The sequence below is a fragment of the Eptesicus fuscus genome, chromosome 20 (assembly GCF_027574615.1).
Source record: "Eptesicus fuscus isolate TK198812 chromosome 20, DD_ASM_mEF_20220401, whole genome shotgun sequence".
Classification (NCBI taxonomy): Eukaryota; Metazoa; Chordata; class Mammalia; order Chiroptera; family Vespertilionidae; genus Eptesicus; species Eptesicus fuscus.
The window spans coordinates 36,230,865-36,256,580 of record NC_072492.1 but is presented as its reverse complement, the minus strand read 5'-3'; the positions used below and the strand labels follow the sequence as shown (position 1 = coordinate 36,256,580).

At 45.8% G+C, this 25,716-nt stretch overlaps 1 protein-coding gene and 1 long non-coding RNA gene across 2 annotated transcripts; one reads left to right on the top strand and one right to left on the bottom strand.

Annotated features, from left to right (window-relative positions):
• On the top strand, positions 1 to 25,107 carry LOC114234375 (uncharacterized). Its single transcript, XR_008554745.1, has 3 exons — positions 1 to 210; positions 16,935 to 17,233; positions 24,895 to 25,107. It is a non-coding gene; the product is annotated as an uncharacterized LOC114234375 (long non-coding RNA).
• Positions 8,833 to 17,302, bottom strand: G6PC1 (glucose-6-phosphatase catalytic subunit 1). Its single transcript, XM_008149319.3, has 5 exons — positions 17,073 to 17,302; positions 14,086 to 14,195; positions 11,852 to 11,957; positions 10,919 to 11,034; positions 8,833 to 9,344 (listed from the first exon to the last, which is right to left on the bottom strand). The coding sequence occupies exons 1-5, from the start codon at positions 17,300 to 17,302 to the stop codon at positions 8,833 to 8,835; spliced, it is 1,074 nt and encodes a 357-aa protein (XP_008147541.2).
• Positions 25,108 to 25,716: the final 609 nt, after the last annotated feature.

The window sequence follows — 25,716 nt, the reverse complement described above, 5'->3', positions numbered from 1 at the left end:
GGTCCACATCTGTGGATGCTTCAGAATCTCTACAAAAGGCCAAGAGGTGAGAGTGGTTTTAACTCCTATGAACCCAGAGGCAATGACTCCAGTTACTTGAACAAGTTGACCTCGTTGGAGGGGAAGCTTCAGGCAGACCAGAGGACCCGTTTGCACAGCAGTGCTCTGATGCTGAGTTGAAAAACAGTCACTGGAAGAAAATTCTTTTAGGTAAATTGTGATGATTCTCCTCTTCGGTTGGTTACTGGGTTTCTCAGTCCTGGCACTATTATCATTTCGGGCAGGATAATTCTATGTTGGGGGTGGGGGGATGGGGGCTGTGCATTGTAGGATGTTTAGCAGCTTGCGCGGCCTCTACCTCCTGGATACCTGTAGCACCCCTCCAGTAATGGCAACCCAGAATGTCTCCAGACATTGCCAAATGTCACCTGAAAGGCAAAATCGCCCTCAGTTGAGAACCACTTCTTTGGTAGATATTTTGTGTGGAAATAATAGTGTTTTGCTCTAGCTGGTTTGGCTCAGTGGATAGAGCGTCAGCCTGCGGACTGAAGGGTCCCAGGTTCGATTCCAGTCAAGGGCATGTACCTTGGTTGCGGGCACATCCCCAGTAGGGGGTGTGCAGGAGGCAGCTGATCGATGTTTCTCTCTCATCGGTGTTTCTAACTCTCTATCCCTCTCCCTTCCCATCTGTAAAAAGCAATAAAATATATTAAAAAAGAAAAAGAAAAGAAATAATAGTGTTTTGGCAATAGTGTGAGAATCTCCCCTACCTATGAAGAGAATGGAACATTCCAACTTCATCTTCCCTGTCCTGGGCTCCCCAGCAGGTTCAGCTCAAAAGAAAATTTGAGCGAAACCTGTTTTCATTCCCTACTCTTCCCCTCACCAAGCTCTTCTCCAGCACTTGCTTGTTCTTCCTCAAACTCATTTCCCCCAATTAGCCTTCCTCCAGGATTGAGTATGGAAGGCATCCCCAAAGAATACCTGTAACTAATTGGAAATCTTGAACTCTTTCAGGTGGAGGAGCCCAAAGTGGGCAGAATCCTCCCCAGGTCTTTTATTTTTCTTAAAGTGGATTGAGCTCAACCACCCCTCAATTTGGGGAATGAACTCACCAGTCATTATGTTTGGGGTCATTTGACCTTTGGAAGTTCTTAGAAGCACATTGTGTAGTTGTGCAGAGCACTATAGATAGGAAACGAGAAAGGGCATAGTTCTGGAGATAACAGTTTGGCAGCCACTGTAACTAGCAGACCTGCTGACAAAGCTTGGAGAACCAGATCAAAGACTGGGGTTGCTTAATCAGCTTTTCCTGGATTAACGCTGATACCTGTCAGGATCCAGGGCCTCACCTAAGGCTTCTGAAGCGAAGGAACTTTTTGGAGGCTTTGGTGTAGCGTGTCCATGCTGGTTTCACTACAGCCTGTAGGGAAAAATGATGTCATCCCATTGTATTCACCGTATGGGGGGCGGGGATGGGGGGTGGGGTGGACTGGTTAGGAGGGCTTTGGTAGCCTAAAGAAATGACTCAAAGACATTGACTTATGCCACTTGGGTTATCAAATCAATTAAGCCAAATGACATCTCTTAAAAGACTGACTTGAGTCCTGGCTGGTTTGGCTCAGTGGTTGGAGCACCGGCCCAAGGACCAAAGGGTCTCTGATTCAATTCCCGGTCATGGGCACATATCTGGGTTGCAGGTTTGATCCCCGGCCCTGGTTGGGGGAGGCAACCAATCAATGTGTCTCCCTCACATTGATGTTTTTCTCTCTCCTCTCCCCCCACTTCCACTCTAAAAAAATTCAATGGAAAAAAATATGCTCAGGTGAGGATTAACAACAACAAAAACAGGCTCACTTGAGTTCATTGCTGAGGCGATCACTCAGGGATCAGTGGCATGTTGCCAAGGGGCTGGTGTTGAAGGAGGAGATTAGAGTGAAAGATGGAGGTGGAGAGATGAAATTGCGATGACGTGCTTTGACCAAGGAGTTCCAAACCGTTCACAACGGAGGAGAAAGGAATTAGATTTTTCAATCTTTTTGCCTTTGGATAGGAAGCAATGCAGCTAATAAAGGATCAGCTCTCCAATTCTGTGATGGAGCAGAATGAGTAGAGTTCTACCAGTTTTCAAACACTGAAGTGAGTTGAGCTGATCTGAAGGCAACGACTGAGGAACACGAAGAGCAAAAGAAGAGAGAGAGAAGACGGCATAAAGGAAAGCACTGAAAATTTGCTGGCTGGAGAACTAACCTCATGCTTAAAAGAAAAACAAACAAAAACACCAAGTTGTTTCTTCTTGTAGCTACATTTCTGCCCTGGAAAGATTTATGAAAGCAAAAGAAGCGCCGAGCACAAACATAATTAGGAACAGGCCACCTTGCATAGTTATTCTAGCTGTGGCTTTAATTTGGTTCACAAACCCTGGATCTGGTTCAGATAAGCAGTTCACAGTCTGCTTATGTCTTTCACTTCTGTCTCAGCAGCTTCATGTCAACATAGCAGCCCAGGCAAACGCAGGAGACAGGCCAAGGGAGACGGCTCTCTGTTAAGAATCATGAGACCTGGGGACACTTACTTAGGTGACTTAGAGGAGCTAAGGCCTTAATTTCTGAATCTGTGAAATGAAAACAAATTTTGAATAGAAATAATAGTGAGCAACTTAAACAAAGGGGTCAATTCAGCAAAAAGAAAAATATTCATAGACTTTTCTTCTTCTTTTTTTATTGGGAAGTAACAACCCAGCAGCGGCGCTCTCATCTTTCACTCTGAAATTAGATTTTGGGCTTTGGGTTGCCCATCACTGGACTGGACAATTTCCAGTTTCTCTCCTAGATTCATTAGGTTTTTGGTTCTCTAATGGAAGTGGCTTTTGTTGACTGCTTCTTGGTACTATTTCTAGTTGATTCTTTCCTTAACAACATAATCAGAAGGCTATTTGGCCAGAGGTTTTCCATTCTCAAGAGGCTCTTGAAAAACTCTTGGTTACAAATAATATTGTCCTATTTTATTTACACATACAAGCCTTAAAGGCAACTATCCTAGTTCTGCAGTTACTACAGAGAAAAATCAATAAGTGTTAATAATTCAGCAGCTAAGTAATGGTTTTCAAGGAAACAAGTCAGCAAATTTTGACAGGTTGCAAACAACTAGTCAATTGATCAGGGCCAGAACTTCAGATATCCAGATATGTCTTCAAATAAAATGCTCTTGGAATGCATACTGGAGCAATAAAGCCATTGCCAACAAAAGTAGGAGGAGCCCATTGACATTTCATCATTAAAATCTGATCACCTGATCAATCTTGCTTTAAAACTCTTTAAGGAAAAGAATTAGACAAAGGTATAATACAGGGTATGATCTTAGGAAATCCAGAGAGATGGCAAAACCAGAAATACTGTAAAACTTCCTTACTAAGCCTTTGGGAAAACAGTCTGACAGTTCCTTAAAAGGTTAAACAGAGTTACTATATGACTCAGCAATTCCACTCCTAGGTGTGTGTGTGTGTGCGTGTGTGTGTGTGTGTGTGTGTATATATATATATATATATATATATATATATATATATATGATGAAATCATAGTTCCACACAAAAATTTGTACACAAACGTTCATAGCAGTATTATTTATTATAGCCAAAAGTGGAGACAAACCAAATATCCATCAACTAATGAACAAGTAAACAAAATTTATTACATCCTTACAATGGAATATTGTTTGACTATAAAAATAAATGAAATATTAATACATGTTACAACATGGATGATCCTTAAAAACATTATGCTAAGTGAAAGAAGCCAGTCACAAAAGGTCACATATTGCATGATTCCATTCATATGAAATGTCTAGAATAGGCACATCTATGAGACAAAAAATAGACTGGTGGTTGCCTAGGGCTGGGTGGGTTGGGGTGAAATGGAGGTGACTTCTAATGGGTATGGGGTTTCTTTTTTTTTTTTTTTTAATTACTTTATTGATTAAGGTATCACATATATGTCATCAACCCCCCCCCCCTGGGGTTTCTTTATGGAGTGACAAAAATGTTCTAAAATTGATTTGTGGTGATGGTTGTATAATTCTCTGAATATGCAAAAAGCCATTGAATTGCACACTTTAAATGGATAACTTGTATGGTCTGTAAATTACATCTCAAAAAAGTTGTTATAAATTTTTAAAAAGCTATATCAATTTTGTTAAAGTACAAAAGCAAACACAAGAGCCTTCAGCCTGTGGTGCAGCAGCATTAGCCTGGAGAGCAGAAGTTACACTTTCTTAATGGGTCTGTTTTCCCAGGGCAGTGAAACAATTGTGGTGTGTGTGTGTGTGTGTGTGTGTGTGTGTGTGTGTGTATCAACCCCAACCCACCTCTTCAAAACTGTTAGACTGCCAGAACAATCTAGCAAATTATGTTATAACATGCTATGAACCTTGGTTTATAACTGTCACTGGTCACTTAAACTTATTTTCACCCTGAGAATTCACAAGTCATTTTAAAAGCAAACCTACCTCTGTAACTTGGGGAGAGATCAATGATCAAAATGTGCTAATACGATGGCTATATCTTGAGTTGATCATGAGCTGACCCCCTTTCTGGCCTTTACCCATTATAAATTCTAAGGCCTTAGGTCTGTCTATTTCTAAACTTTGCCCATTCCAATAAAAGGTAGCAATCTTGTATTTGTGGAGTCTCTGATCTAAACAAGCTTCCATAGTGTCTCTATTTTCTGCCTCTGCATATGGCTTTATACCAAAAGTTCTTTGTGGTAATTCTATCTTCTCGCTCTATCTTGATTGTAAAAATAAGAAGTAAGTTACCTTACTGTTTGACCCAGATAGTCTGAGCAAGACTTTTAATCTCTTTCTTGAAAGAGAGAAAGCAAAGAGCTAAAAAAAAATTGTTTTTAGTACTGCTGTTAAACTAACGTGGTTATGCCTGTTCTAATAGTTATTTTATGAAATACCTTTAATTATGGCATCTTCCTTTAAAATATGGCATCTTAGAAATGAGTAGTAGCCCACTGGGAGGATCATTCCAAGTTTTATACTGTCCTTTGCCTACAAGAAATCAGATTTTCCATGGTTTAAATTAAGAATCATATCCCTAGCCAGTTTAGCTCAGTGGATAGAGCATCAACTAGTGGACTGAAGGGTTACAGGTTTAATTCCAGTCATGGGTACATACCTTGGTTGCAGGCTCGATCCCAGCCCCAGTTGGGGCACGTGCAGGAGGCAACCAATCGATGTGTCACTCTCACATCAATGTTTCTCTCTGTCTTTCCTCCTCCCTTCCACTCTCTCTAAAAATCAATGGAAAAAAATATCCTCTGGGTGGGGATTAACAAAAAGAAAAAAAAGAGTCATATCTGGTATCTGAAAGTTTGATACAGCTGCCAGTTTTACTGATATTGGTAGGGTATGGGGGTGAGGCAGGTGGAGGGTGGAGCATGGAGTCTAAACTGCCTGGTTTTTAAACTGGCTTCACCATTCTGGGCAAGACACATAACCCCTCTGTGTCCATTCATATATAATATGAGGGTAAATTATAGCACCCACCTTACAGAGATGTCTGGGGAATTAAGTGAGTTAATTGTATAAGTAAATAAAATGCATAGAACAGAGTCTGGCAGATAGTAAGTACTCAATACATTTTATCTGCTATTATGATCTTTATCAACTTCACCAACTGTTGGGGAAGGGGCACTATTTACTTTCTGTCAGAATCCCATTGCAAGGAACCTGGACTTGGTCCCTGAGAGCAAATAAATCATCACGGATGAGGTCTCTGCCTAAGCAGTGGGGTTCAGTTCAGACATAACAAGACCATTTCACTTCTCTCTTGGTGAGACCATTAGAGCCTCTTAGGGGCGTGGTTCCCCCTAAAAAACAAACAAATCCAGGAGGGGAACTCAAGATTCTCTAAATAAATGCCTTTCAAAGTTCCGAGGTGACTGCGCAGATCTCAGCCTCAGGAGAGAACTCACTCCACAGAGAAACTTGCAATAGCTCCCATGAGTACTCCTTGGTGCCATGACCTGTCCTGTTCAGACTTTCTTCAACTACAACCCCAAACCTTGCTGACACAGGGTTATGCATTCCAGAGTCTGCCCAGTCTTGTTCTCCTGCTACAACATTCCCTGACTGTTTAGTTTGGTAATGACCCTGCCTGTCTGCCCTCAAGTGGTGGTTTGACCCGTAGAGCAACTCATGCTGACCTGTGGTCTGGTAAGGAATGTTCAGTCTTAGCCAATGATATATTGTGCCTATGTTGTGCTCACCTCTACCTGTGGCCCATGGACCCTTCATAAGCCTCCCTAACTCTACTGGGGCTCCTGGCCAACTCAAGAGAAAGCACTTTTTTTTTTTTCTCCAAAGGGAAAACATAGGTACACAGAAACGAAATTATTTATTTAGGGAAATAGAGAAAGAGCTAGAAAGTTAACGAGCCAGTGAGGCCTCGTGCACCTAGGCCCGGGTGAGGCCACGTGCCCATGGGTCTGGGAGAGGCCAAGCGTCCCTGGGTCCGGGTGAGACCATGTGTCCCTGGATCCGGGTGAGGCCTCGTGCACCTAGGCCCGGGTGAGGCCACATGCCCCTGGGTCCGGGCGAGACCATGTGTCCCTGGATCCGGGTGAGGCTTTGTGCACCTAGGCCCGGGTGAGGCCACGTGCCCCTGGGTCTGGGAGAGGCCAAGCGTCCTTGGGTCCGGGTGAGACCATGTGTCCCTGGATCCAGGTGAGGCCTCGTGCACCTAGGCCCGGGTGAGGCCACGTGCCCCTGGGTCTGGGAGAGGCCAAGCGTCCCTGGGTCCGGGTGAGACCATGTGTCCCTGGATCCGGGTGAGGCCTTGTGCACCTAGGCCCGGGTGAGGCCACGTGCCCCTGGGTCTGGGAGAGGCCAAACGTCCCTGGGTACGGGTGAAGCCGGATCCTGGGTCCGGGTGAGGCCGTGTGCCCCTGGATCCATCCGGGTGAGGCTGGGTCTCAGGCCCGGGTGAGGCCACGCGCCCCTTGGGTATGGGTGTGGCCACGTGCCCCTTAATCCGGGTGACGCCGTGCCCCTGGGTCCGGCCGAGACCAAACCAGAGGGAGTCGGACCTCCGTTACCACCATTTGTCCACCATCCAGAGCTGAGGGGTCAGTGCTGACATGTACACATAAGGAACTGCTGGACATTGAAATTGGGTCTCAAAAGAACTGTTGGTCCAGGGGGAAGCTCGCTACAGACTGATTCATTTGCCTGTCAGCATAACTATTATTGCTCGTCTCACATTCAGTTCTTATAAGTATATATCTAGTGACATATGATCTCGCTCATCTAGGGGAAATGATGAACAACATAGACTGAGGAACAAGAACAGAACCAGAAGCAAGGAGGCATCGATCGGACTATCGGGCCTCAGAGGGAGGATAGGGGAAGGTAGGGGGAGGGTGGGGGGAGGGGGAGAGTTCAACCAAAGGACCTGTATGCAAGCATATGAGCCTATCCAACGGTTAAGTTCAACAGGGGGTTGGGGCATGCGTGGGGAGAGAGGTGGGATGGGAATGGGGGGATGAGGACAAATATGTGACACCTTAATCAATAAAGAAATTAAAAAAAAAAAAGAAAGTTAACGAGCCAGAATTAGAACCTTCAGATCTCGTTGCATCTAAAATGTAGTAATCAACAAGACTTCATTCTTAAATAAAATGTTGTTTTTAATAAAATACTGCACATATATATTTTTCTTTTCAAAGATGTTACGACCAGGAAGGTTGGTGTGAATGATAATATATGGCGAACTACATAATTAGTAGCAAAAACAAGGACTCTCAAATAAATAGACTTCAGCATTTTTTTTAGGACATAGTCTGCAAACCAGCTGACTCTGGAGGACAGGCAAGGAGGCTTTCCTTCCAAGAATGTGCTCGTGGTTGGCGTGGGATAGAGAAAGGAGTCATGGGTACCATCAGGAATCCAAAGTAACATTGGAGTGACCTTCTGGAGAGGGGAATCCTTGCCTCTCCTTACCTTTTTGCCCAAGATATCAGAGCTTAGCTGAAACAGAGAAAAAGCACCACCACAGAGTCACCTTTAGGCATCTGAGTATCCAGCAGGGCGGGTGTGGAGCCAGTGGAAAATTCTGGGGAAAGCAGAGCTGGGCTAATGAGGAAGATCTAGGGTTGCAGAGGAGAAGCTTGACTATGCCTGAATGCTCTGGCTTAGTACAAATCTAGGTCACTGCAGCCACTCAGAAATCCTGGTAAATACAATGACCACAGATACATAATAGAAAAATACAAGATGCAGAATTACCCCACTAACCACCTATTAATTACACTTCAGGTTGGTCCCCCACTATTGAGAGTCCCTCACCTAAAGGTTTAAGTACAATCAAAGCCGTTTAGGTATTGTTTGACATAATTTGCATGATATTCAAGATGCTAAAAAATCCTCCTTAATCCATCCTTCCTTTCCTATCAAACCCGCTTCTCTTTCCTCCTTTTCTGGATGAGAATGAGCATGGGGAGAGCATTCTCAGGTGGGATTCCCAGCCTGGGACGGTGAGCTGTCCCCTACCTGGAAGTCTGACTTTTGTGTATCTGACAGAAGAATAAGTCTTCAGGGAAAAACCCATACCCGACTTCTAACAGACACGGCTTCCTCAAATACCCTTATTAGTTTTTCAAAAAACACCCCCCCCCCCACCATACAATTAGAATTGCATAGGAGGAAAGGGGTCACTCAAGCTGACTCAGGCGCGTCTGGCCTCAAAGCGGGCTGGCGGAAGACGCTAGTTGCCCGCAATACTCGGCACAGTCATGGACTTTAAATACTGTACTGAAGTTTCCACATTCCTTACAAAGACTTCTTGTCTGACTGGCCCAGGATCCGGGCCAGGCAGTAGGGGATGAGACTGACAGATGCCAGGGGCACTGCTGCACTTTTGCAGAAGGACAGGACGTAAAAGACCATCTCGACTTGGGATGGGGGTTTCAAAGAGTCGAAGAGGTGCAGGAGGACGAGCGAGGCCACGATGCAGCCGAGGCGGAATGGGAACCACTTGCTGCGTTGACCCTTGCAGCTCTCCCTGTACATGCCGGAGTTGAGAGCCAGCCCGAGGCCAAAGAGGGTCCCCAGGTTCTTCAGGAGGCTGGCAAAGGGCGTGGTGTCAATGTGAACCCATTCCGGCCGCTCACACCACCTCTTGGCTTTCTCTAGAGTCCACAGGAGGTCTACACCCAGCCCCTTCAGCAGCAGGTAAAATCCAATGGCAAAGCTGAACAGGAAGAAGGTAATGAGGAAATATTTCTTGAGACTGGCATTGTAGATGCCCTGGATGTGGCGGAAAGTTTCAGCAACAGCAATGCCTGAGCGGGAGAAAGAGTGATGGTGAGAAATAGGAAAGACTCTGGACCTTCAGCTAGAGGTGGGGTGGGAACCAATGGGTGACATGTCATCTGTCACCCATTAAATCACAGGTGCTAGATTAGAGGGTCACTGGTTTATTCCCATATGTGACTCCAGCCTTTCCTCAGCCACAGACTCTTTCAGAGGGAAGAGTCATGCTCCATACATCCTCCTACTGCCTGCTGGTTTCCTGGGAGGCGGGGGGGGGTCCTCATGTCTCTAATTGAATAGCCTCAGGGGTGGAGAGTTCCCTCCCACTTGGGCAGCCCAATTCCTCTTTGAATGGATTTGATTATTAAAACATTCTTTCTTTTGCTGAGCTGAATGAAGTCTGTCCCCCTCTAATGCCATCGATTGGTCTCAGTTCTTTCTGCAGGAGTTAAGTGGTAAATCCAGAGCCTCTTGAACACATTTGAGGATAGTTATTCTCCTCTCTAATCTACACATTCCCAGGTCTTTCATGTAACACGGCTTCCAGGCTCCTTCTCAAACATGGAACCCAGTACTGAATGCTGTGTTATTTTGTAGTTGCCATGAACTCATTATATCTCTTGCTCGCAGCACTGTTTTATGCTCTTACAGATCTCCAGGGGAAAATTCACAATTTCCCTAAGGTTTTATATTCCTACTAGAGGCCCGATGCACGAAATTCGTGCACAGGTGGGGTCCCTAGGCCTGGCCAGCGATCAGAGCCGATCTGTGGGGCAACCAGTGGGGTGATCGGGGGCCCCCCGCTGGCACCTGCCTTGGCCACCCTGGCGCCGCCCACTCACCAGCCCTGCCCCCTGCTGCTGCTGCCGCTGGTCGCCTCCTGCAGAAGGAGGCAACTGGCAGGGCGATGGGGGGGCGTGCTTTGCTGGCACCTACCTTGGCTGGCTTGGGGCCTGTGGGCTGGGGGCAGCTCCTGATTTGAGCATTTGCCCCCTGGTGGTCAGTGTACATCATAGCAACCACTCATTCTGCTGGTCAGTCAATTTGCATATTAGGCTTTTATTATATAGGATGCCCACCACAAAGTCAAATTCTTTCTACACTTAGCCTAGATCTTTTCTCACCCTCATTAACTGGATATAAAAAACCCCACAAATATTGAAATCTCTAAACCTATAAAAATGACCAAGTGTGGGTATGTATCTATTAGGTTTGCAAGTGAATTTATTTAAGTAAAGAGCTTCCCTAGGACACTGTGTTAATTTGTTAAGTTTGGTAGATTCCCTTAAAATTAAACAAGGGGCCACTCCCAATGGAAAATCAGTAAGAAATAGAGATTGGAAAAAGCTCAGAGATTTCAAGCTAACTTAATTGGGTAAGTATTTGGTGTAGTGCAGCTTTTCTGGAACACACTTAAATGTGTAGATCTGGGCACTCCCTTAGAAATTAATCATTTTAAATGATCTACCCTTGACTTTCAGCCCACTAAAACGCTAACAGCATTGATAACCACAGAATATGGCTGGCATGCTGGGATTTTGTCCTGATTAGGGAGAAATGGGATACGTAGGAGAGGAAGGGAGGGATCCAGAGCAGCTGTTACCTGACAAGACTCCGGCCACCACCTGATGGGGGAAATGAGCAGCAAGGTAGATTCGTGACAGACAGACGTTCAGCTGCACAGCCCAGAATCCCAACCACAAAACGATGTTCAAACACCTGCAACAGAAGAGGCAACCATAACAGAACCCAGATACACATCCTTCAGCAAAGAGAACAGCTTCAGCAGGAGTGTTGAAGCCTGGCAAACTTGGGTTCATCAGTGGAATACTTCTAAGTTAATGCCTGTACTCACAAGCTCAAAGATGCCTGTGGCACGCGGTGAACCCTTGTGTATGAGAATGTATTTGCACAGTGGCTGCATACCCAGAATTCCCTGTAGTAGGAATGTCTTACATTTCTCTGTTTGTTTGTTTTTTTTAATATACTTTTTATTGATTTTTTACAGAGAGGAAGGGAGAAGAATAGAGAGTTAGAAACATCGATGAGAGTGAAACATCTATCAGCTGCCTCCTGCACACTCCCCACTGGGGATGTGCCCGCAACCAAGGTACGTGCCCTTGACCTGAATCAAACCTGGGACCCTTCAGTCCGCAGGCTGACGCTCCATTCACTGAGACAAACCAGTTAGGGCCATTTCTCTGTTTATTTTAACGTAGATGGGTAGACTCTATGGTTGGTACAGAAATGGGTCTTTGTTTAAATCCTGCCACTACCTAACTACCTGATCTCAAGAAGCCCCTTTACCATGTTTCCTTATCTGTACAATTAGGATGTGCACCTGTGGGTCTCTTCCAGCCCTAACATTCTGTGGCTCTAATCTTCACACTCAGCAGACATGCAGCAACTCTTATCAGTACCAACCCAAAGTGTGGGATGGGCTAGGGGGATGTGAGGAAAAGCAAGTGGTGTGTCAGCTACAGAGAAAAGCCACCTCCTGCTCTCCACCACCCACACCCCGGAGCTGAGTTCTTACCTAAATCCGTAGGTGGGCTTTTTCTTTCCCCGAAAGATAGAGAGGGTGGATGTGACCATCACATAGTATACACCTGCTGTACCCATGGCATGGCCGGAGGGACTCCCTAAAGGGCAGGAAAGAGATGAATGAACGTACTACAGGTGAAAGTCTCCATCCCAGAGACTGCTGGGAGTGTCATCTATCCATCCATCCTTCCATTCATCCACCCATCATACCATCCATTCATTTATCTATTTAGTCACCTATTTAACAAGTCTCTACTGAGCTTCTATTGCAGGCCCAGCACTATGCTAAGTCTGGGAGTATAGTGGTGAGCAAAACCAGAGAAGGCCCAGTTCTTGTACTTATATACAGTCTAGAGATTACACAAAGGATCAGAGTACTGGATGTATAATAAGAAACTAATTAGCCCTCCATAACCTCTCTTCCATTCTTGTGCCCTCTGCTCCGCGTATGCTGGCCTCATTGCTTTCCTGTAAACTTGCTCCCACCTCAGGGTCGTGGCATTGTTAGTCTTCCGGGTCACACAACTCTTCCTCCAGAAATTTACTGGCTAATTCCCTTGCCTCCAAGTTTTTGCTCAGATCTCAACTTCTCAATGAGTATTACCTTGATCACACTATTTAATTCTGCAACCGATTCCTATTCCTGATCCCTCTACCCTGAGACACAGAGGGTCCTGAGATATGCCAGCCTCCACCCAGATCCCCTTCTGGACAGAAGGTCTTATTTTTCCAGCTGTTGAAAGTGTGATCACAGATGGGCCTTAGCTCTCAGCCTTCTCCGGCTGAGAGAGCCATTTTGATCAGGGTTACCCTCTCCCTGGGGCTGGCCTGTACCCAATCACTGGTCTACATGGGAGTAGAAGGGCCTGTTCCTCTTGACACGATTCAGGCAACTCTTAAGGGCCATCCTCAGCTTCAGAGCTCCCTGTGGTGTTGGCTGAGGCTGAATCACAACCAGACTTCTCCCTCTGCCCTGTTGGCTTTAGTCTTCCTTCCATCAATGTTGCGCCTGAGAGTAGCAAAACTCCTGTATACTGATCTCCGTCTGAGTCTGCTTTCCAGGGAACCCCATAGGCAAAGCCTTGTCTTTTCTTTTTAAAAAAATATTTTTTATTGATTTCAGAGAGGAAGGGAGAGGGGGTAGAGAGAGATAGAAACATCAATGATGAGAGAGAATCATTGACCAGCTGCCTCTTGCACCCCACCCCGACTGGGGATTAAGCCCGAAACCTGGGCATGTGCCCTTGGCTGGAATCAAACCAGGGACCTTTTAGTTTGTAGGCCAATGCTCTATCCACTGAGCCAAACCAGCTAGGGTGCCTTGTCTTTTCTGTTCTCCTCCTCCCCTCTACTTCCTCCTCCGCCCTCTTCTAAATTATCATCTTCTAGTATTCTATATATTTTACTTGTGTGTTACACACACACACACACACACACACACACACACACACACACACACACACACCATTCAAATAGCTCCACAAGAGCAGAGATCTTTGTTTTATTCACTGAGGTATTCCAAGTTCCTAGAACAGTATCTGGCACAGAGTAGGTGCTCAATAAATCACACCTGAATGAATGCACATGGTCTGAAGTGAACAAGGGGTTTGTAAGAATGCATAACTATGGGCCATGCCCTAGTTTGGGGGTCAGGGGTAGAGTCCCTGGGGAAGGAATGCCAGCACCCTTCCTAAGGGTAAAGGAGACTTAAGATGAGTGAAGGGTTTGCATACTCTGATTACCTACTAAAAAAACAAAACCTGTCATTTGATTGAGCAATACCAGTATGGCTATAATTAGCAAAATCTGGCAGGTTGTGGGCTTGGTAGGTCAGCTCAGGAGGACACAGCTGCCAGACCAGGCCTCTGGGAAGGACAGCCAGGGCACCAGGCCTCTAGGGCTTAACCTTTCCCAGACTAAGGGCCGTTGCACACGTACTCTCATGAGCCCATTGCCCGTGAGGGTGCTTGCCTCTCTGGATTAGTAATTAAGGTTCTGGAAACATTGGGCAGATTTCCAAAGCAGCAGCAAGATGAGATTCAGGAAGGCCTTCTTGAGATCCATTAAGATGGAATTGTATCAAATTGAAGACCCTGAGAAAAAGCGGGAAGGAATGGCTCTCCTCATGTCCCCTCAAAGACAGCTTCACCCACAACGAATGCTCATAGGTGTCCACATGAGCAAGGTGCCCCCAGCTTCTGTCTGTGCCGAGGGCGGGACTCTCACCTGGTCCAGTCTCACAGGTGACAGGGAACTGCTTTATCAGTGGTGCAGAGGAATTGCTGTAGTAGTCGGTGTCCAGCACCCACCAGTACGGGCGCTGCCCAAAGAGAATCCTGTGGAAAAGCAGAACCCGTGTCTGAGGTTACAGAAGGAACCCTTTTGCCAGAAGCCCACACCTTTGAGAAGAGAGAGTAGCTTGAGAAGAAGATGCATGTGACCCTAAACAGAAAACTGGTGCATTGGCCACCTCCAAGAAGGTGAACTGGGTGGCTGGGAGGAGGTGGGGGAGGTAGACCTGTATGGTACATCCTTTATATCATGTTTGCATTTTCAACTATTTGAATTTATTATTTATTAAAACATAAATAAATAAACCTGAGATCCAAAAATCCATATTCACGGCCAGGTAGGTGACTTTTTCTTAAAACCGCCAGACAAATTTGTCCTGGAAGGATGCATCTGGAACTGCAGTTTGCAGCTTAAATTTGCAAATCCCACCAGGTCCCTCTGCTCTTTCTTCAGGCCTCAGAATAACTCTCCGTAAGACATACATAGCTTCGGGTGCTTGCTCTCTGTCCTCTGTTTGAAAGAGGATATCTCAGACAAACCCCTGCCCTTTTATTTTATTTATTTTTTTCCTTAATCCTCACCCGAGAATATGCTCCCTTTAGAGAGAGGAAGAGAGAGGGAAAGAGAAAGAAACATCGGTGTGAGAGACAAACATCCATCCGTTGCCTCCATTATGCACCGGACTGGGATCCAACCTGCGACCCTTCGGTGCATGGGATGATGCTTCAACCAACTGTGCCCCACCGGCCAGGGCCAAGCCACTTCCCTTTTAAAAGGCCTAGATCTTTTATTGTGGAAACAGGTACCAGAGATCCGGCTGGAGGCCTCCTTTTCCCTGTGGTGGTGGAATAGTGATTGCTCACCCAAATCAGGGACAACTCTAACTCTCACCTCTACCAACTCAGAGGAAATCCATCCCTCTTTAATTGAGATCAGATGTTTGCAATAACCATATATATATATATATATATATATATATTTTTTTTTTTAATATATTTTATTGATTTTTTACAGAGGGGAAGGGAGAGGGAGAGAGAGTTAGAAACATCAATGAGAGAGAAACATCGATCAGCTGCCTCCTGCACAACCCCCACTGGGGATGTGCCCGCAACCAAGGTACATGCCCTTGACCGGAATCGAACCCAGGACCCTTCAGTCCATAGGCCGATGCTCTATCCACTGAGCCAAACTGGTTAGGGCAACCATTTATATATATATATTTTTAAAAAATTATATTTTATTGATTTTTTACAGAGAGGAAGAGAGAGGGATAGAGAGTTAGAAACATCGATGAGAGAGAAACATCGATCAGCTGACTCCTGCACACCCCCCACTGGGGATGTGCCCGCAACCAAGGTACATGCCCTTGACCAGAATCGAACCCAGGACCCTTCAGTCCATAGGCCGACGCTCAATCCACTGAGCCAAACTGGTTAGGGCAACCATTTATATTTTTATTGCTTAGGGTCATGCTCTTTAATAGGGGATGTTACAGATAAAACTTAGATTTTTCAATAGAAATTTCAGAATCCCTTGGGCTTCTGAGCCCAATAATCTTTTTTTTTTTTTCTATTCTAAAGGACTTTTACTGTTTATGGCCAGAGAATATTAGAGCTGAAAGAGATGTAAGAATCGTCTGATAGTAGTCATAGATAGCTTTAGAGATGGTAAAGGGCTTAGAGGGAAGCTGGTCCCACTCTTCATTTTCTAGATGATGAAAGAGAGGCCAAACCAGTAATATGCTAAAGTCAGCTGGTACTGGCTAACAATTATAAAATATTCAGGATTTTTGCAAGTCGAACCCATCAGTAGCTTGAAAGTGGCTATAATGGGAATATACACTGAGTGGCCAGATTATTATGATCTCTGAATGCATAATAATCTGGCCACTCAGTGTATATCCTATATAATAATCCTATATAATAAAAGGCTAATATGCAAATTGTCCCTTCGACCAGCAGGCAGGCTGACCAACTGCCCATGTCCCCTCCCCCTGACCAGGCTGGCCGGACCCCACCCATGCACGAATTCATGCACCGGGCCTCTAATATATATACATATACACTGAGTGGCCAGATTATTATGCGCTCAGAGATCATAATAATCTGGCCACTCAGTGTATAAACAGTAGAATTTGGCAAATGTTAAAATCGGTGTTCTTCCACTTCCCATCCTTCCCCGAAAGAGTCAGTTTATCAGCATTGGATATTCCATGGTTCTTAAGAGCCTTGCCCCTGGAGCCAGCCTGCCTGAGTGTGAATCCTGCCTCTGACAGTTACTACCCATGTTGGTCTAGGCACCGTCTCTTTATCTGTAACATAGTAACTACCTCCAGAAAAACATTCAGCACATGGCCTGGCACATACTAAATGTTCGATAACTGTTAACTATAATTATTATAAGTTCCCAGAGATAACCTAAGTTTACAGATTATAAAACAGAAACTCAGAGAGGTGCTATGACTTGCCCAGGACATGCAGCTGGTAGGTGGCTGAACAAAGCCTGGATGGAGCCCATTTCTCTGGATTCCTCCTCATTGCCCCACACAACAGGTTTTTAAATTAACTATATGTTTCCTGTTTTCATACATAATTTTTCTTCTTTCATACATCTACCTTTATGTTGCCTATTCTGCTGCAAAGTAGTAAAACTGTGTTTCTTTGCTTATAGCCTATAATCCAGACTTTCCACTAAGTCCAGCTGGCCTTCCGTCCACATGAAATAGTCTTTCCTGTGTCTTCAACTCACTGACAGGGTTTTCTCCGTCTTCCCTCTTTATGTAGCGGATGGAGAGTCAGGAGGGGAGGGACCTGTGGCTTCCTGAATAGCATGGAGAAGGCAACTTCTGATGGACAGACATTTCCAGAAAGAATGCCAGCCTCTTTCCTTGCCGACCTCCTCTCTGCCTGGCTCTTACTCACCACTTGAAGATGAGGTTGAGCCAGTCTCCAATCACAGCGACCCAGAGGAGTTGGATGCCCACAGCTTCTCGAAGATGGAACCAGATGGGGAAGAGGACATAGAAGGCATTCCTGAGGTCTGCGATCACAGAGACCAGGATGAACCAATCCTGGGAGTCCTGGTAATTCACCTGGAGGTAGTGTGTTGACTGGATCCCAAAGTCATGAAGGACGTTCATGCTTTCCTCCATGCTCACTCCCTGGCCCCTCAGGAAGCCGTCAGCTGAGCCCTTGCAGACTTGGTGGTGATAACTCTGCTATCAGCCTGCGTCTTGCCCGTTTTATACACCCTGTCACCAGCCTGCAGGTCAACCCAGCCCTGATCTTTGGACTCAAAAACCACTTTTGTCTAAAATCTATTGATCAAAGGTGCATCATCAGTAGGTTGATGCAAACATGTTCAGGGTGATTTACGTAAAATAGAAAACCAGGCACACAAAAACAGCCTGATCGGCCATGTACTCTGCAGGGCCAATTATTAACTTGGGCATGCTGCTTGACAGTGCCAGGGGCTGCCCTCTGGCTCTGAACCCAGCCAGAGACACGGGACAGAGTCTAAATCACCGTGGTTCTTGCAAAGATGCCTGATTTCCTAAGTCTGCAACTGCACTTATTTGGGAACAGAGAAAAAGTCTTGAAGTCCTAGTGATTCAACGTTTAAGTTATTAATTTAGAAGGTAGTTCATTTTATTGTACTGGGTAATGTCACCTTGCTGGGCCTTTCTGAACTGCATTAGGGTCTAGGAAATGCCTCTGGTTTGGGAGCTCAAACCCTCTTCCCATGTGGTTCCATAGCTCAGGGCCAGAAAAGAATCATCTTTGAATGCCTGATTAATTCATTCATTTAATGTCCTTAAAGTTAGGACTTTTGGGGTTTTCACACATAAGTGAAAGCAATAAAATGAATGTGTGTTCATACAAAAACAATATGATTGATATATAGTTCTAAATAAAATCACCAACAAATTGGTGACTGGGGACTCTGGAAAGGGCTTCTGTAGTTTGATCTTCCATTTGTACTTGGAGATATTTATGTTCACGAGGCAGTCAATCCATTTTTACTATAGCCATGGATATAGACAAGGAATAAATAAAAGTAACAGATGCCCGGTCGTGAGAAGCAATGCTGCCTTTCTCCCCTGCACAAGCAGAAATCGCCCTGCAGCGGTACAGAGACCAAAACCTCACCCTTGGTCAGTTCGAACTCTGAAGGAAGCAGGGGCTGAATCAGGTGGTGAACGGAGGCAATTTTCAAGGATAAGAGCTAGTGGGAATAAAACTTTAAAGTCCATATTCCCTTGTAAGGGGTAGATTGGGGACAGGGAAAAGGAACTCAGAGCTAATGAGTCTGTAGCAAAGGTAGACAACATTCCATGCTGGAAATGATTAAAACATCATCCAGGAAGTATGGTCTGGCATCTTCTCCCCAACCTCCATGGGCTCCCACCCACCTCCAGCAGACCCTAACTGCCCTTGACCACATTGTCTCTGCTGGTCCAAGCAACCCTATCCTATCACTCCTGGTCTGGGGAGGTAATGGTGGGCTGCAAATAAAGCATGTACTTGGCAGTGTTGTGGGGAAGGGTGCTCTGTATTGTCAGGAATGCTAGGCCACAGGTAGTGGGCCCCACTGGAAGAGATAGTCTCTTCCCTCCACCCAGATAAGCCTTCCTCAAAAGTATTGAGTAACTACTGTTGCGATCCCCGGGGACTGAAGTTTCTATGGTGTGAGGTGAGTTGAGGGCAAATAGGGCAGACCCTCTGACAAAATACTCAAAGGCCACTCACTATCTGGTTCTCCACAGGGCTGCTAGCAGCCAGAATCTCTGAGTCAGGCAGAGTTCTCTCAGCATATGGGGAGGCCAGCGGAGGGCCCTGTCTTCTGGAGGAAACTCAGGGAGAATGCTCGCGTTGATAAGGAGTGGGATGGAGCTGATATCTGCTCACAGGGTAGAGGAGGAGTCCCTCTGGCAGGCAGCCCGCCTGGTAGGGGTACCTCTTGGTCAGAGCCATTGTATATCATCATGAGACTCTTTGCTAGTCTGTTTTTCTACCTTCTAGCCCCTTCCTGCTGCCTCCAGCATATTGTTATCATGTACAGAAAGAGGTGAGGCCCCCAAAGACGCAGCCTGCTAGGAAGAAATGGCAGAGTCCTTAAATGCTCACAGGACTTGTGGATATTTCGAGGTGAATAATGGGGATGAAGTATTTGAGTTGCTGGAGGTTCCGATGAGAATTTACTCACTTAAAGAACTCTCTCCAGAGAGGGGATTCTATCATCTTCTTCTAACTCCTGTCATCTTCCCTTTCAAGAAGTTCTCCAGTTTATTTCAATCAACATTTCCTGAGCAAAGCCCATGCTTGGCTCTATAAGAAATTGCAAGTGAGCCCTAGCTGGTTTGGCTTAGTGGATAGACCACAGACTGAAGGGTCCCGGGTTTGATTCCGGTGAAGGGCATGTACCTTGGTGGTAGGCTCAATCCCCAGCCACGGTCAGGACTCTTGTGGGAGGCAACCAATCAATGTATCTCTCTCACATTGATGTTTCTTTCTTTCTCTCTCTCCCTCTTCCTTGCACTCTCTCTAAAAAAAATCAATGGATAAATATCCTCAGGTGAAGGTTAACAAAAACAAACAAACAAAAAAGAGATTGCAAATTAAATCTTGGTTGTCCTCTGAGACCTGGACATTCTAGCGGGGCAGGGAAGTTAGATGTTTACACAACTCACTGTGTCAATTGGGGGATCCTTAGATCAAAACTGAACTCATATGTACAAATATCAGTGAGCTCCCTATTATTTTGTCCGAGGCAGAGATGACTCAAGACTTTTTTTGAAGTATATTTTGTTGATTTTAGAGAGGAAGGGAGAGGAAGAAAGAGATAGAAACATCAATGATGAGAGAGAATCATTGATCGGCTGCCTCCTGCATGCCCCCTACTGGGGATCGAGCCCACAACCCAGGCATGTGCCCTTGGCCAGAATCAAACCTGGGACCCTTCAGTCCGCAGGCCCACGCTCTATCCATTGAGCCAAACCAACCAGGGCGACTCTAGACTTATTGATGGCCTCTGGGAAAACGACCAGCCGAGTCTGGGAAGCAAGGAGGGTGGAAAGTTCTACGGGCCCCTGAACAGGAACACTAGTTGGGCACTGCTCAGGCACTTTCTCCACAAACAGAAACCCAGAGGCTTGGGGATCTCGGTTTGGGAAGCACATGAAGGAAAGGAGCCAGAAAGAACAGTCTGGTCTGCTGCTAAATAAGTGCAGCTGGTCCCCGTGTCCTGGCACCGGCTCCTCCTAGAGCAGGGTTGACTCATTCACTCAGGCCAGTTTATTTGCTAACAGGCAAGCAAAGAGGGGAAGGAGTCATAATTTGCCACACACCTCATCCAAAAATTGCTTTTATTACCAGTAAGACATTCTGACTTTCCCTGCAGTCAAATCCTCTATTCTGGCGGGGGCTCTGGGTTCTATGGAGTGAGGAGCTGCCTTGTTGCTCAGCTATGATCACTAGAATGGGTCTTGTCTGCACATTGTATTAAGGATACAAAACCCAGCTTCTAGCCAAGGCTTTGTCTGAGCAGTAGAGGTGGGGGGGGGGGGGGGGGGGGAGAGATTTCCTTAAAGGATTACAGCTCAAACTCCAAAATGTACAGATTTTTTATTTTATTTATTTATTTAGTTAGTTAGTTAGTTATTTATTTATTTATTTATTTTTGGGCTCCTCTCCCCCTACCACTTGATCAATGGGGAAGGTGTTCAGGGGTAGACAGTAGAAACTGGCTGGATCAACTGCTGTCACCTTCTCAGTGAGTGACCCTGTTCATTTTTTTACAAAACTAAGTCGGGGAAAGCAGGTGAAGGGAGAGGCGGATTAATCATTGTTAGCCTGTGAAAATGGCTGACTTATCTCCGGCGTGGTGAGAAAGTTCAGCTTCAGAACCTTGAACTGTGCACTCACTGACCACGTGGGGGGAGCATGCTGTCTGACTCAAGATGCGCTGCACATTTTGTCCACAGAAAAACACCAGAGGACATTTGCTTCATTGTAAACAGTTAAGAACTCCCTGCCCACTACCTTCCTCCTGCCACCCTAGCGTCTGCTTTTACCAACGTTACATGAATCACTGGAGCCTTTATGGGAAGCACAGACCGACCTCTATCTTCCTCTCCTCTATCATCTTCAACGCCACCCCCACCCAAAGAAGCTGTTGTTACCCCCAGAGACAGCCAACCAGTTCCCTCATGACCAGATGGGGACACTTCTCCAACTGGCAATCAACCCTTTGGCGGTGCCAAACCACCCTCTCAGCTGGGAAACCTTCTTGCCTTAAGTTTGATCCTTCCTGCCAGGAGTTAAGCTTTGTTGATGATGCACAGAAGAGGCAGAGTGAAGGGAAGTAAGCCTCTAAAATGATGGTTGGGACTATCTGGGAAAAGCTCAGTTCCCTCCTTCTTCCTGGTCGGTACTCCAGAGGCAAAGAGGAGCTGTCTGAGGAGAGGTGGGACGTGTAAGCTAAGAATCTAGCCCCAATCCACTGTGCCTCCTTGCTTCATCTCACAGATATTTTGAAAGAATTGAGGCTAACTAAAGAAAAAATGGAGGGAATATGTCATCAGTCGCTCAGTCATAGCTCAGCCTGGTTGGGTGTGGAATGAGGTGGGGACTGGGGATGAGTGGGGGGGTGTAAAAGCTGGGTGTGTTTTTCCTTAGAAGACCCTCAGAAAACATCCTCAAGCTTTCAGCAGGCAGCCTTTGAGACATCTCTCCTACTGCCATCACTAGGACTTCTAAGACAAAAAGAAAAATAATAAATAGGAAGATAAAGAGTGTGATCGTCTTGGCGGGTGTTGCTCAGTGGTTAGAGAGTTGGCCAGAGCACCAAAGGGTGGCGGGTAGGATTCCCGGTCAAGGGCACGTACCTGGGTTGCAAGTTCAATCTCGTGGGGCCACGTGCCACATGGGAGAGGCAACCAATCAATGTGTCTCTCTCACATCCATGTTTCTCTCTCCTCCCTCTACTCTCTCTAAAAATCAATGGGAAAAAATATCCTCCAGTGAGGATTAAAAAAAAAAAAAAAGAGTTGTGTGATCTTGGCCAAGTCACTAGAGTTCTCTAGATTTTACTTTTGTGAACTGTAGACTGAGACTTGGTGACTCTCACCCTCCTTTCACTTCTATCATTTTCTGACTCTGGGGTGCTCCTTTGAAAGTAGCTCCATTGAGGTGGTGCTTGACTCTTAGTGACCTAACAGAAGTAAATGATTCATTATTGCCAGAAGGAAAGATGTGTTAATATTTAAAAAATTTTTTAAATATATTTTTTATTGATTTCAGAGAGGAAGGGAGAGGGAGAGAGAGATAGAAACATCAATGATGAGAGAAACTAATTGATCGGCTGCCTCCTGCATGCCCCCTACTGGGGGTCAAGCCCTCAACCCGGGCACGTGCTCTTGACTGGAATCGAACTTGGGACCCTTCCGTCTGCAGGCTGATGCTCTATCCACTGAGCCAAACTGGCCAGGGCTCATATTTTTTAAATTAAAATATTTTCAAAAGTAATATATTCACATGGTTTTAAAGAGTTCGAAAGAGTATTCCGTGAAGTCAGTTCTTCCTCCCACCTCTGGGCACCATCCAAACACTGGTGCTGCCAGAACCCAGCTGAGACCCGAGGTGCATCCAGAGTCATCCAGAGTGCTCCCCCCCCCGCCCCTCCGGTAATTCTCCATCAGAAGTCAACTCCCTATGTAGAGCCTGGCATCCAGCTAAGATCCAGATTGGGGAGGGGTCATCCCTTTCACCTTCTCTCTGCCTCTTCGCCCCCCCCCCCGCTCCTCCCCACCTCTGTTTCTTCCCCAGCTCTTCCCTGTAGTCCTTTAATCAACTCTTTCTTTAATAGCTGTGGAACTTTCATCCCAACCAAAATGCCCATGTTGTACAGTTAGTTATTGTCCTTCCCTCTTCTGGAGCCCAGTTGGGGGACATAATTAGGAAATCAGTAGTCTTGGACCCTCTTAACCCACAACTTACCCCTTCTGAAAGTTCCCAAATGAGGGGCGGCCAGAATTGTCATGAAAACAAACAGGGAGGTTTCCCTGCCCCCTCCCCCACCCTCCCAGGCCATGAGAGGGCCAAGGAACTATTCTGAGCTATGAAAACACAGATGGGCTATGCTAGGAAGTAAACAGCAGTTTGTCTGCCAACGCTTGTCTCCCTGGATGGAAGTCCTGACAGTGCCTGATCTCCAGCCAGTCAGTAGGAGAGAAAGGGAGAAGGGAAGGATAGAAAGGAAAGTCAGTGTTTGCTTTATTTTTTAAAATTTAAAAGATTTTCTTCACTTAATAGGTTTGAAGTGGAAGGAGGGCAGCCCAGAATCATGTAATTCCAGGGGATCTCTCCAACCTTGAATTCCAGAGAGTAGGATGCTTGTTGCTCTCCTCAACCCTGTGCAATGTCAGCCTCCTCTGCTTTCCTGGATAGTCACTGTGACCTTCTCACTGTCAAATCTGCTGGTTGGCCTTTTCTCATCCTTCTTTTTCCTTAATCTTTTGGTCACATCTGCAACATTTGGCAGATAACTGCCTTGAAACACTTGCCCTCTCTGTGTTCAATGTTGCTCTAGCAAAATCTGCTCTCTCTTCTCCTCTTCATGCTCTCATAGTCAGTGTGATGTTAGATCCCACTTGGATACTATCTGGATGTCCATGCATTCCCCAAATCTGCAAGTTCCTTCTAGACCCATTCTTGTTCCATACTTCTGTTTTGTAAACATCTCCTCCTCCTCTGCCATCCCCCAGGCACTGAGCCTGGCAACCCTGGAGTCATTGACACTTCCTCATCAGGTTCTGACTCTTGTTTGATTTTCTACTCTTACTGCCCCTCATCAATCCCTCTGTCTTGACCTACTAGTCCCTTCATTACCTAGTCCCTTCGTTATTCCCCTTCTCACAGCCGCACCCAAGCCATCCTACAGACCACTGGCAAAGGAGCCTCTTACAATATCGTGTGTGTGTGTGTGTGTGTGTGTGTGTGTGTGTGTGTGTGTGTGTTTTGTTTTCATTTAACACCTGAAGATTATCCAGTGGACAATGCCTACAGAATGAAGTTCAAACTCAAACTTATCCACAATCAAACCCCAGGTTATCACTCCAGCCTTATGTCTTGCAACTCCTCTTCCTGGACCCCCTAGTCCATATATACCAATGGGATTGGATTTCCCAAACACATTTTGGTTTGCCTAACTTTGCTCTTTCTTCCACCTGGAATATCATTTCCTCATCTCCACATGTCCAGGTTCTAAACATACTTCAAGGCCAAGCTAATAAAGCCTTTCCAACCCACTTGGCTTAGCTGTTGTCAGCTATAAAGGACCACTCTGTCCTGAACTCCCCTAGCATTCAATCATTCTTATTTTAGGGCACTTAACATGTTCAAACCTTGCATTGCCGTTGTTTTGCATATGACTGAATCCTTTTTTCGGTTATCCTGAGCCCTGTGAGCCAAGAAAGTACCCCTTCCAGCTTTCAGACCTGAACTCTGCTCGCATATTTGGTGCCAGTGTGATAGATGGTTTAGACTGCTGTAATGGTTCCTTCTGTTGCTGATATGCACCTCTTTGCATTGTTACTTTGCCTCTCTTCCCGTCAAGGAGAGAATTTATATCTCCATCCTTTGAATCTGGGGGCCAATGGGACATTAGTAGTTGTGATACAAACAGAGGCTTGAAAAGCATTCACTCACTAGGGCTTGTCCTCTTTGGGCTACCATTGGAATCCAGGACCACAAAGAGAAGTCCAGGCTGGCCTGCTGGACACATGTGGCTGTAACACGTAACCTGTCTGACAGCCAGCCCCAGCTGCCAGACGTGTGAGTGAGTCCATCATAGACCATCCAGCCCTAGTCTCTCTGCCAGATATCTGCAGTCAAGAGAGTGATTCCAGGTGACTCCAGCAGAAGAACTGCCCAACTGAGCCCCAGTTCAGAGGGCTGACCTACAGAATAATGAGCCAATAAAATGGTTTGATGTTTTAAACCACTGTTTTTCAAGGTGTGTGTGTGTGGGGGGGGGGGTTGTTATGCAGTAACTGAAACACCCAGTAGATGCTGTTAATAAAATATTAAATAATAGCTAGCATTCATTGAGCACTTACTATACTCTAAAAACTAGACTTGTAAAATTACACAGATTAATCCCCATAAAAATCCTGATATAGATTTTATACTGCCCCCATTTTATAGGTAATGAAACGGAGGCCCAGAGAAGTTAACTAAGTTGCCCAAGGTCACACTTGTCAGGTTCAGACCCCAGAATCTGGCTCCAGAAATCATTATACCACATTGTAGAATGAGGAAAACGTACATGCCAAATTCTATAGCATTTTGGGGTCTAATGCCCAGCCTCTGCTTCTAACCCTCCCACACTATGTCCTCTTGAGTCTGTCCCAGGCTCTGGGCCCTGATTGCCTGTTTCAGGGAAAGCCAAGCGTGGGAAACTAATTTACAGACCTGCCATCTGTCTGTCCCATGTTCTCCTTCCTACAACCTTTGCTGGGTTCCAGCGGTGCAGGTTTCATTTGGAGAGGAATTGCTTGGGCTCAGC

Excerpts from the sequence above, each read along its gene's own strand:
- G6PC1 (XM_008149319.3), bottom strand. The coding sequence starts at position 17,302 with ATGGAGGAAAGCATGAACGTCCTTCATGACTTTGGGATCCAGTCAACA. Across the intron at positions 11,958-14,085 it reads CACCTGTGAGACTGGACCAG|GGAGTCCCTCCGGCCATGCC; the intron begins GTGAGAGTCCCG and ends CCTGCCCTTTAG. Across the intron at positions 11,035-11,851 it reads AAGCCCACCTACGGATTTAG|GTGTTTGAACATCGTTTTGT; the intron begins GTAAGAACTCAG and ends CTTCTGTTGCAG.